This window comes from Pseudopipra pipra, chromosome 3, assembly GCF_036250125.1.
Source record: "Pseudopipra pipra isolate bDixPip1 chromosome 3, bDixPip1.hap1, whole genome shotgun sequence".
Lineage (NCBI taxonomy): Eukaryota > Metazoa > Chordata > Aves > Passeriformes > Pipridae > Pseudopipra > Pseudopipra pipra.
This window is the reverse complement of record NC_087551.1, coordinates 40,974,226-40,987,243: the sequence shown is the minus strand read 5'-3', so window position 1 is coordinate 40,987,243 and position 13,018 is coordinate 40,974,226. Positions and strand designations below refer to the sequence as shown.

Genomic DNA, 13,018 nt, shown 5'->3' with positions numbered 1-13,018 from the left:
TGGGAAAACAGGTTCTGATATTCACTGACTATAAATCACCACAAGTCAGATGGTTACAGAAGAGGAGACTCCAGGAGAAACTGGGTATAGTGAACAGAAAAAGTTCAATGTGTGACACGAGTGGCTCTGCACATTGAAATCTGACTTATTTCTCAAGAAAACAACATTCTTACTTGTTGTCTTAATGGGAGAAGCCACCATGACGTAAGCATAGGCGTGGCATTAGTCATGAATTGTAGCTGCATTTTCAAGACTGTTGTACCATAAAAACATTGCATAAATATGAGCTTTTATTGTTGTGCAGTAAAAACTGAAAACCACAATGAATTTACTTTTGCTTTCTGTAAAATATGCTTGGCGCTGCAGCTAGCATTTTCTGATTCAAGAATGATGTGTGCTTATTCCCCAGAATACACTTTTTTCCCTGCCATTTCTCTTGGGATCAGGCCAAAACAGATCTTATGTCTCATCTGCATCAGGCCATCAGATTCGTATTGCAGAGTGGGTTCCTGACAAACTGTCAGGAAAGATTTGGCCATCCACAGACATTAGTGCTCAACACACATGCAAGCTGACAGTGAAACAGGAGCATATGCGATATTTCATGCTTATATAGCAAATACACATTGAATTTCTTAAAGTAATTTCTTATTTGAGTTAGTGAAAAACAAGATGTTGCCACCATCCTGAAAGACACTGAGACTATATCAATACTTGTACAGTAGAATGCTTCCAGGAATGTTCCCAAGCACTGCTATTGTACGTGTTTTTAAATTGTTAGAAAGGCTTCTGGGAAGGTTTTGGTCTGGCCCAGCTAGCAGTCTTCCAAGCAATCCCCAAGAATCCTTTTGAATGAAAACCCTCCACTGTCCATTTTGCATACAGGCTGTGAGAGTTCATTAGCACAGACACAAGCTTCCCCATGACAGCTGGCCTCAGGGTCAGAGCATGGTTCTAGGCACACTTAATGTACCAGTATGCTGACAGTCAGAGAGGATGCACCTTCTCTGGCCATCTCATTTCATCCCTTAGTTATCACGCCCAAAATAACACTTGGCTGTCTGGATCAACAGTGGCAATGCATTCACAAGCTGTTTCACTGAGCTGCTCCATGAATTGTTGTAAGTAATTGCAAATTAACTGTGAGGAAAGTAAGAATGACTAATAGCATTGACCTGTTTTGGTCTTCGTGCTACCAAATGATCAGAGAAGCAGCTGTTAACTCCAGTTATAACCCGTGTCACGTTATCTCCAGTTACAACCAATAAACCTTCCAGTTCAGATGCAAGCAGTGCTTCACATGCTTTCTTTGCTTTGGCATGACTCAAATTAGCAGCAATATGCAAAGTATAGATTATATTAACTTTGCAGATAGATATACTATTTAAAACAAGCAAAGCCCTGATAGAAACAAGCTGTTGCAAACTCTTCAAGGCATAGCCTGGTTACCCCTACTTAGTTTGAGAAACTCATATCTTGCTAACTTTGTTTTTTGTCAAAAATACTACATATGACTTGAAAACTACAGCATTAAAGTAGGCAAGTAAAACTGAACTGAAGCTAGAACCAACATTTATTTATTTGAACCTTATTTAGCAGGTTGTGGGGTTGCTTTGTTTTGCTTCATTTTTATTTATCTGAAATGTCTCAATGAACAGCTGGAAGAAGAATTGTATCTGCTAAAGATTTAAATGAAGGGCTGGAAAAAGCTAATGACTTGCATCCGAAACCTCAAAAATTCAAAACTGCAGCACAACCCAGTGAAGTTCTGCCTGTTACAGATTGCAATCACAAAGCCATAAATCACCCCAGCTGTGCTCAAAGCACAGAGTTCATCAAAAGGTTTTCAAACCTCAAATAAAATTCAGGTTTTGCATTTGCTAGGAAACCAAATCCATGAGGACACCCTTCTGGCTACTTGTTCCATTACATAATTTTAAGCATTCTTTAATATTTATACATTCTTGCAAAACAGGCCATGGAGCCCAAGTTCTCTGTTTCATCTAACAAGTCCTACTACTTCTGCATTCACCACTGCTTGAACTTGCTGTTGTTTCTTTCAACACTTGCCTCTCTGCTAACACTTCTACAAGACAGGCAAAGGAGCTCATTTCCATTCACAAGAACATGAATGCAAGAAGAACGCTTTAGTGAACCTCACAGTTTTTGAAAGCCTTACAACACCACACGCAAAAGCCTGGAAATGTGTGATTTTCAAGCTACTGCTTTCATTAAGAGTTGTCAAGTGCCTCTATTACCTCTTAAATCCCTGCTTCCAGGGCATGTTCTGCAAATCACCTTTGGAGTAACTTGCCATTAGCATTTTACATATATATTTTACAACTATTATTGCTAAAGGTGATGTCCTCTAACAACTATAACATTGAGATTTAGGGAAGGGGGACTTGGCTTTAAAGTTTCTCTTTTTCATTTTGCTAGAACCATCTGAAAAAATATTCCTTCTTATCTAACACAGGAATTCCAAGGAATCACAAAGCTTTTCTCACGGAAAGAAACTGAAGCTGCTAAAAATTGCTTTCATAAAGAGGGGAAGCTTGTCCTCAGAAACAGCCATTCTCTACATGTAGCCATTTTGACTGCAACTAAGCGCGTTTCAGTCTTCAGTAATCTGAAGACACTAGCTAAAGAGGAGAACCTTCATCTTTTTTAAATTGTCAGAAACAATATAGAATTAATTAGAAAGAGATAAGAAAGCCAAGGCCCATCTGGAGCTGAATCTGGCGAGGAAAGCAAAAGGCAACAAGGAGGACTTCTACAGTTATATTGAGGGCAACACACAGAATAGGAAAAAAACACATGGATCAGTTGATGAATAGGGCAGGGGACCTGGTGACAAAGGGCATGGGGAAGGCCGAGGTACTCAATGCCTTCTCTGCCTTGGTTTTTACTGTTAAGCCTTCAGGAGTCACCAGCCCTTGAGACTTGTGAGAAAGCATGGAGAAATTAAGACACCCTAAATAATGAAGGATTAATTAAGGGTATATTGAACCAAACATTTCCACAGAACCTGATGGGACACCTCAGCCCTTCTGTGATTCTGTGGGACACACAATTTATCCTCAGTAGAGTTTTGTTTGAATGAGGGTGCGAGGTATATTCTTTGCGCTAGATACAAAGAGGGAACCTTCCCATACAAACTAACAGCGGGAAAATAAATCTGCACTGAGTTTTAACCCTCTCTTTATAATCATTTCCTTAAACAAGTATAAAAGATTAATTTTTGTTTAAGACTTCTGCATTTTAGTTTAGGATGATTTATAAAAGAATATTTGTTTTAAGCCTTATTAGATCATCAATGTTTTCTACAGTTCACTAAACAGAACTATTATATGTGATATATTATTTAGGGGGCATAGAAGTTCTAATATTCCTAGATATCTTTACTCATGTGACAGTTTTGCACAGTAAACAGTTTTTAAAGTCTTTGACAAAGAGTTTAAATTATTGGTATGCTCAGTGAATTTCAACCAGCATATTCCCACCATTGACGAGTGAAAGTGCAGAACATGCATCCATCTTTCATATTTATTTTATGTGGACAACATTTTATCTTAATCATCCTTAAGTCTTCTATGAGTTCTGAAGCCTCTACAGACTTCTGGTGAATCAGCTAGTATTCTATATATATATATAAACAAAGCAAAGGCAAAGACTAATCTTTTCAGGACTTTTAAATCTGGTTATTCTTACTCAACCAAATTCAAGTAACATTACAAACTAGAAGTTAATGGAAATTAGTTAAGATACATGAAAAAAATAAAAGATTTCAGGAGTCTGAAACATCACTAAAATGGGATCTCCTTTTCTCAGTTTGGTAGATTTCAATAAACTAGGCAAAGATTAACACTTGAATTTAAATGACACAATGTGAGATGCAGACTACGCAATGCTTTCAGCTTTTGGCAGCCTTTCTATATGTTTAGCATCTGTTGGGACTCTGTGTGGGCAGACTTCTTGGCAATACTGGGACTAAATAATGCAAAAACATTAACATTTTCTTGCTAAGTTTGAATTTTGCTGTGTTTTAAAAAAACTGTATATATATATATTGTTTTTAAACAAAAATAACTGTCATATACATATGGCTATATGTTCTACATGCAACACAAAATTGAGAGATTTAAACAGTTAAGTGCAGAAAGCAATTATTTCCCCATTTCAATATTTCTTCATATTCCTCTTTAGATCCTGAGAACTTGAGACGATTTGAACTCAGACTCTGAGAGGGGTATTTAGTTTTATATGTTAAGCTCATTCTGGTCAGTTGGTAACTCCAACTCTTGGAATTAAATCCTAATATCTACTGGGTTTGGGGGGTTTTTTGGGTGGTTTTGGTTGGCTGGTTGGTTAGTTCTGTATGTCAATAAAAATTAAGATACATAAAGAGGGTAAAGTTGTGAGTAGGTATATGTTTATGGATATGAAATTAAACTTTAGTGGAATAATTTTACTCTTGTTAATGACTGTTCTTTGCAAATCATTGACTTTCTTGTTTTTATTTAGTACTATTTAAAGCAAACTTCACCTATGAAATCCTACAAAACAAGATTTAATGGAAATACTAAAGGTTTTTAATGTTTATGTCCTAAGTCATTGTGACATTCTATTGCTGTATTTGAACAGCACTATGTTTGAATCTACAACAAGTACTTTCCAGGCTGTCTTTACCTGCATATGCTTACAGACATGTGAAGACTTTATATTGAGGTTTTCAAAATCATTGTCTAATACAATATATACAAGAGGATCAAAACATAACAGAGCCTCCAAGGCTCTGTTATGAAACCTTGGAGGAAGGAATATATTCCTGAAACACAGCATTCAGCACTTAATTTCGACAGTGTACAAAACAGGCATGTCTTAAGCAGTTTGAGTAACAAGCCTTGGAAGCCTTACAATTGAGGTTAAATGTTAACCAGATGTAAGTATGATGAGGATTATAACAATAAGACAATCATAAAACCTAACAGCCCTGGATCTGCTCATGGCAGATGCTGCTTCTTCCTACACTGTCAGCTGATAGCAAGAGCACTGTAAAAAAGTAACTTCCATATAGCCAAAAGGGCAAAAAGGACAAGATCAGAGCTCATCAGCTTAATATAGAGAGGGTCAGACAATCAAAATAAATGATGAGTGCACTCATCAGCTGCACTGATCCAGCCTTTTCAGCGAAGCCTTCATAGGCATGCCTTCTGACAACACTATCTTCCCAGAAATTTCCTTTACTAAAGGACTGGGCCAGTGCAAATCTCATGAAGTTCAACAAGGCCAAGTGCAAGGTCCTGCCCCCGGGTTGGGGCAATCCTAAACACAAATACAGGCTGCTAGGAGAATGGATAGAAAGCAGCCCTGAGTAGAAGGACTTGAGGGCGTTGGTGGTGGTTGAGAGGCTGGACATGACCCAGCAATGTGCACTTGCAGCTCAGAAAGCCAATTGTATCCTGGGCTGCATCAAAAATAGTGTGGCCAGCAGGTCGAGGGAGGCCTCTACTCTGATCTCATGAGATCACACCTGGAGTACTGCATCCAGCTCTGGGACCCCAGCATAAGAAAGGCATGAACCTGTTAGAGTGGTCCAGAGCATGGCAAATAAGGTAATCAGAGGGCTGGAGCACCTCTCCTATGAAGACAGGCTGAGAGAGTTCAGGTTGTTCAGCCTGGTGAAGAGAGACCTTAATCAGCCTTTCAGTACCTAAAGGAGGTCTGGAGGGGTTTTTACAAGGGCATGGAGTGACAGGATAAGGCAGAATATTTTTTAACTAAAAGAGAAGAAATTTTCATGAGGTATGGGGAAGAAATTCTTCCCTATGAGGGTGGTGAGGCACTGGAACAGATTGCCCAGGGAAGCTGTGGATGCCCCATCCCTGATAGTGTTCAAGGCCAGATTGGATGGGGCTTTGAACAACCTGGTCTAGTGGAAGGTGTCCCTGCACCTGTCAAGGGAATTGGAGCTAGGCAGTCTTTAAGGTCCGTTCCAACCCAGAGCATTCTATGATTCTGTGGTAAAAGTGGACAGAAGCAAAAGCACAAAGTTGTGCACTGAAATGCTCAAGATTTCTCTTTCAGTCCTCGCATCAACAGACACAGAACACACCTGTATCAGCATGAATGCACATGAATGTGGTCTTCAGTGACTAGTGAGCCAGACTGACCCAGCAAGTGGGCGTACACCTCCCTGAACCCCCAAGTGCATTTGTCCCATTCTAGTTAAAAAAAACCACACACACACACAAAAAAACAAGAGAGAAAATTTAATTTGGGAATAGTGTAAGGAATTAAGTCTGACAAAGAGGTCAGTGATGGAAGGCTGAATGAAAAATCAATTAAACCATTCCTCCAATACTAAAAGGAAACATGAACTGTACAGTGCCCAAGAGAGTTAAGGAGTCTACAGAAAATACCACTGGGATTATCCTGCCAAATATCAGATGTAGCCTTGGGTATTTTACTCAGCAGAAAGGGTCTTAAAAGGATTTATATGCCAGATATCAAAAGCTGAGGAAACAGCTGTGAGCCAAGAGAGTACACATGATTAAGACATTGGATTTCAGTATGCACAAATGGCAAGGAATGGATTAAAATATGAATTAACAACTTAGTGCCAAAACCTTTGAAGTGAAACATCAGATTTAGAGAAGGATGAAAAATCTGAAGGGGAAAGGAAAAAGAGTGAGGCTTCTGACTTATAAGTAGCACCTAAATCAATGGAACATGCCAACTAACCAAGAGTTTTATTGCCACAAAGGCAATAAAAAGATCCAATAGGTTAATTACTTGACTTCAACAAAGCACCAAGAAGGTCAATGCACTTGGCAGCACTTTCTCATAAAATGAAGGAAAACAAAATGACACACATAATTTCTTTCCTGTCCAAAGGATTGTGTTGTGGATGTTGAAAGTTAAGCCTGATCAGCACGGGTCTGTCGAGTTGTTACAAACTGGCTGCCTTAGCTGGATCTACTTTGACATAAATATCATCTTTCAGAAATACATGGTCTTGGATACTATGGCAGAAAGATGTATACAGATAAGGGAAAAATTCTTTAAAAAAAATAAAAAAAAGTAGATTCCTTATTAGCTGGAAAATGTATTCTGGGAAACAAGAAAAAAATATCAGACAGGGAAATTGTATACTTAAGTGAGCTCAGCAGGAGTAAGAGTACTTAGGCAAATGAATTCAGTGTTAATGAAGGCAAATTTAACAAGCTCTGCTTCTTTGATTTTTTTGCCTTATTCATGAAGACAAATTCAGAACCCTCAGAGGACTTGATGATAAGAAAATATAAGGTGATTTCATATTTTTGTATTGCTAATTAGTTCATCCACACACACAAATTAAGAGGCCATTAAACTGCCTGACAGTAACATGTAAGACTGAAAGAAATAAGAAGTTGTAGTCCTATACATTAGAGGGTTAATGATACTGGATCTTATCATTCCCATGCAGATCCATGTAGTAGATGAGTGTAAGCTATGGGTGGCTCCCTCTCTAGGCCTTAAAGGAAGCTACATAGATTTTTTTAAAAATCCATATTCCAAAGTACAGGTATCATTTCTCAGTTGTGCTCTACTGACGAAAGAGTTGCTGGTAAAAGAGACAGTTTAGCAGTTTGGCACACAGGAATCTCCAACATGCTGCTGGTTGCTCCCAGTAGTGAAGAGACTGGTAAAAAAACCCTACCAGCCCTTTGTAGTAGCCATAAGCATACTGCAGCCAGAGGCATCCACATTCACACTACCAGCTGGCTTTGCTCCTTCAGCTCAACATCAGGTCTACTGGAGGTTCCAAAAGCAGTTCAGGGAGATACTATGACCCCTCTCCACCAGCAAAATACAGAGGATGCCTGGGGCACTGGATCTAATGGAACACCACATCTTTAACAGAGCACAGCAAAACAGCTGGGGACAAGTCTTGCCCTGAGCATCTTTGTTACCATTCAGCCAGTTCCAAATTGATATACTTCTTGTTTGAATGATTTGCATTCATTTCTACTTCACACTTAACAATACCGGTTCATCTTGAGTTGAACAGCTGTTATTTCAGACATCCTTTAAAAGCATCTCACACATCTGCCAAGGAGGGCAGTGCTGGGTATATTCCTATTTTACTTTTTTTGTTTGCCTGAAGAAAAATGGACTGGATGAGCTATAATATGCACTTAACCATCCCTATGCTCTTCCTCTCATAACTTTTGCGTGCGTTAGAGTTTTTCCTAAGTTAAATATTGTCAGTAGACAGCAAAAGGATGCAAGAAAGGCCCATCTTTTCATCATTCCCAAATAGTTTATTCAAACCAGCTAATACTTCCACATTTTTTACTCTATTACAGAAAAAGTCTGAGGTTTTTTCTACCTTTAGAAGTCTAGGAAGAAATCTCTTGCATCCTATTATGTATTCCACTTTTGCTCCACCTATGAAGAATATATTCTGGTTTTTGTGGGTTTCCATTTTCACCTGATATGAACATTCTTATTAACCTTTGTAGTGACATTATCTCCTAAAAAGTCTGGGGAGAGCAACTGTCTCATTTGAAAAGTTTACACGGAGTCACGTAGACTGTCTCAACTATCTGGTTTGACTTCCTGTAGAATATACATCAGAGCATTACACCCACATATTTTTAAAAGGCATTCAGCTCTGATTTAAAGATTGTAGACAACAAGAGTTTTGGACAGGAGAATCCCAGGCTGTAGCCAAGGACACAATCTGGGCTGGCTACGTGGAAAGTCTCGGTGTAAGAAAGATGGAGAAGTCCTGTTCCATTTGAATTGAAAGCTGCAATCATTTTCAAAAACAATTAAGAAAGACTTTCCTAAATGTTTATCTTGCTCCCTTCCCAAGGCAATTTGAAAGACAAAACAGCACACTCTGCATACGCCTAATCAACTTCTAGTGTTTCCACATTCTGCCACTTGTCAAAATGCAAACAGCTAATCATTTTTAATATAGAAATTAATTAACTGTGTCACATTACTAAGTCCTAGACATTAAAAAGACAAAAAAATCTAAGGTGATTAAAAAAATCCTTAGGAATGAAACTGAATAGACTCTTGTTCTCTGTGGTATCTCAGTGTGGGTGTCTTGGCCGTTTGCAGACAGAGATAAAAATCTGTGAGCAGCAACTTGGACTTCTGTGTCCCAACTTGTTCAGAGAAATAGGCTCATTTGGAGCTTCTGATTTGACTAAATTACGTTAAATCAACATCACAACAAGGAAAACAAGGGAAGCAAAATCAGTGAGATATTCAGAAATACTCTACTCAACACTATTAGCAAAGTTTTATTCCATATAATCTGCATCAAGAGTCACTAGTGCAGTTGTGAATGTTCTTCAGAGCCTGGCAGAAGAAAAAAACATTACCACCGAGCTTTGGGAGCATGTAAATTTTTTTGGAGTAATCTTGCTTAAAAATTACCATCACTATGACTAAGGCACAGCACTTCTAGTGTTTCCGAATTCAGAGGGTTGTAAATTGATGTTTTCAATGTGCAAGCAGAAATTAGTCATGACTGTGTAATAAATTCTGCATAGCCAAAGGTGATGGTTATAATAGAGACCATTTCAGATTTTGTTTTTATTTGTTAAAATAGTTGCAAATATAAAAATGACTGAACTACAGACAGAATGTGTGAAGACCCATAAAGCTTTTAGGAACAAAGGCAGATGCAGCTTGCTTAGGGTCTGTAGTATGAAATAAACACACATCATCTTTATCCTCAAGTGATCATATCCTTTACTGAAGTTTCACAATACTGAGCTAATTAAAGCTCAAATCTTAATTAGGGTAAAGAAAACTTATGCCCCTTATGATTTGAAATTAAAAGGAATTTAATTGCTATCATCTGCAATGCTATTTTTCATATTGGCTCTAATGATCATTGTGTAACTGTGCATGTGCTTTTGTAATATAAATAATTCAACCACTCAACTTCAATTTTTTTAAATGGAACAAGGACAATTCCACTTGCTGAAATAATGACCTGCAAAATTTCAGATATTATTAGATATGAAGATGGCAGACCAATGCTAAAACTACATTTTCCAAATATGTCTGCAGTATAAGCTTTCAGTCTAGCAGATCAGTAGTTATTCTAGCAAACGTCTCCGTTCAATTTGATAAGCATCCTTTGTTATCTTACTCTTATTGCTAATGCTAGTCTTTCTACTATGAACAGTAGCTTCCAACTACCCAAGCAATATTCTAAAAAAAAAAAAAATCATTGAAAAGACTTTACATCTCTTTCTTACCAAGCATGCAATAATCCACCTCAGTATTTCGTGATATGCTCAAAAGGTCACCATTTCCAAAAGAATTAACAAATAGCGACACTCTCAATTTTGGTGTGCTAATTTTTTGATCCTGTAGAGAGGTTTTTGGAGAATGAGTTCTAGGATTAAGTAAGCCATTATCCAGACATGGGATGTCGACTGATGCACATCACTGACAAACTTCTCAGGAGATACAAATCTACCCCTTACTCTAGGGAACATGGTAATTGAACAAATACTGAAAACTGGCATAATGCTAGCAAACTCTGCATCTCTTTCACTGGTTATCTTTCACTCCAAGATAAGAAGGTTTAAAAATTACTCTAACCCTAAACCCTACTTTATGATCTTAGGAAGGAGATTCTTCTTAAAGTATAGCTTTGTATCATCTCTTCTACTCCTTTCTTCTGCCCTTTCTCCCCTACCCTTGCCTCCTCACCCTACCAGAGAGAAACAACAGGTCTGAGGGTTGAAGGCTTGAAGCAGGTGAAGCTCCTACTGGAGTGTGGTCCAAGAGTTCAATGAAAAGAGTGAGCTCACCAAGTTGCTCTTCGTTCTTTCTCCTCCTCCCTTACAGCAGCGGAGAAATAAACCAGGAAAAGCATCTAATTTCTCCTTCACTCTTTCCCTGAATGACTGAACTCCCAATGTAACACCAACAACCTGGGCCTCTATTTAAGAAGCCAGAAATTTCCAGGTGGGCATGGACAGCAGTATGAGCTGTTGCCCCTTGTCCAGAAGGCATAAATATCTCCACAGCACATGCAGCAATTGATATGAAACCATGTCTTTCTCCTCTCAGAAAATAAGTGATGTTAGTGGGTCATACTCATACATGTAGTAAGAATATTTTAGAAAAAGAAACCAACCAAACAAGCCTGACAAAAAAACTAAAATACACCAAACAACACCAATAAAATCCAAACACCTTGCCAGAGTTACCCTGGATCAACACTTTCAAGTCTTCAATATTTTCCCATGTTTTACCAAGGTATCAGTTAAACCTGCTTCTTTCAGTAAAACAGCACAGATTCCAAACTAAGACAGGATCTGATCTGATTCATGCAGAAAGGGCTTTTTTCTTTTTTAAAGTAAACTCAAAGAGAGCACACTTCAAGAGTTAACAATGTAACAGAGAGAAAGGAGCTCTGAGGTTAAGGTTAAGGGCAGCATCACAAGGATAACAGACTGAAAACAGGAAAAGAAAAATGTTAAGGCTGACATTAGGAAAACATTTATTATCATGAGAATGATTAGATTATGGAATAATTTCCCAAAGGAAGTTGTTGAGTCAACCACTAGAGGCATTCAAAGGAAACCTAGATAAAAACACCAGGCGATTGATCTGGAGGGCAGTCCTGCACTAATGACCCAAGAGGCTCTTTCCAATTCATTGAGGATTCTCCTCTTGACAACAACAATTCTGAACTTTATAGAGAAACACGTGAATGAAAAGTAAATGGAAAACATTGCAAAACCTTGTTTTCATTGTAATAGATTTTTTTCTCTATGGTACCAACAATCTGTGTCTATATATGCATACGTTACTTCCAAAAAATTCTAACACATTTTGATCAGCACAGTAACATAGAGAAGATATATTTACCAAAGACATTACAGGAGCTATAAAACTTGCCTTATGAAACACAATGGACATCATGAAGAAATCCAGCAAGAAATTTTCTGAAATGTCTCTGTAGTCAAATCGGAAGAAGATTACAGTAAAGCTCAAAGTAACAAACTGATTAATAGGATTACAGAATGAGGAGCGGAGGAGCTTCATCCCGGCAACTGTTATCAGGATAATGTCACAGCTGTAAGAAAGGCAGAGAGAAAAACCTAATCAAGTCACAAAGCAATAAATCATTAAGCTCTAAAATACAAATATCTGTATCAGATGTATTTTAGATTGCTATGTATATCTAAATCTACACAACTTATTTATTAAAAGAGAATAGGATTAATATCAGAAATCATCACATTTATTTTACCTACATGCAACTTTGTGATTTTCCCTTATCATTGTCACACACTTGCAAGTTGTAATAAAGAACATTGTACTAAAAAGAGTAGTACTGACTACTAAACCCCAAGAATCTAGAACAGACATTTTTATATACCTTTAAAAATAAAACCTAAGTTTGGGAAATATCCTGGCACTTTCATTAATACATTACTGTAATTTGAAAAAAAAAAACTTGAACACAATTTTTTTCTTTGACAAGAAATTGCACTTGATTACAGAATTTATAATTTTACTCCTAATCTCATTACACATTGCCAGAATTCTGGATAGCAACACACATAGATGTGAAGTGCTTGAAATTATCATTGTTCTTGACTGAATGGTTGAATACTCCATACAGCAATTCATCAGATGAAAAGAAATCGTGTTGCACCTACGTCTTGTAAAATGCAGGAACTTCAATGTATAATGCCTTACAGGTTTGGTATTTGCAAAGCACATGGAAGGTTCTCCTTCATCTTGCTGCGAACCAGGAGAATACCTGTTGCCATGACTGATACTTGACAGGCCAGAAAGCTCTAAATAGGTTTTCATCATTCTAGCAAGGTCCATAAGCCTGTGCTTTTCCAGGCTTATTTTATTTTATGTGGCATTTATTCATTATTGTCTATCTCCCATAATGCAGATGCAACTTTATTAGAGTGCAGGTCATTCTAAGGGATCACTGGGACCTCACTGTTGGAATGAAATGCCAAGCTTA

At 37.8% G+C, this 13,018-nt stretch overlaps 1 protein-coding gene across 1 annotated transcript in view; it reads right to left on the bottom strand.

Annotated features, from left to right (window-relative positions):
* PCNX2 (pecanex 2) overlaps positions 1-13,018 on the bottom strand; it is a 155,450-nt gene that overhangs the window by 60,046 nt on the left and 82,386 nt on the right. Inside the window, exon 21 of the mRNA XM_064648813.1 lies at positions 11,929-12,106. Coding sequence (XP_064504883.1) covers positions 11,929-12,106 — 178 coding nt within the window. The remainder of the gene's footprint in view (positions 1-11,928; positions 12,107-13,018) is intronic.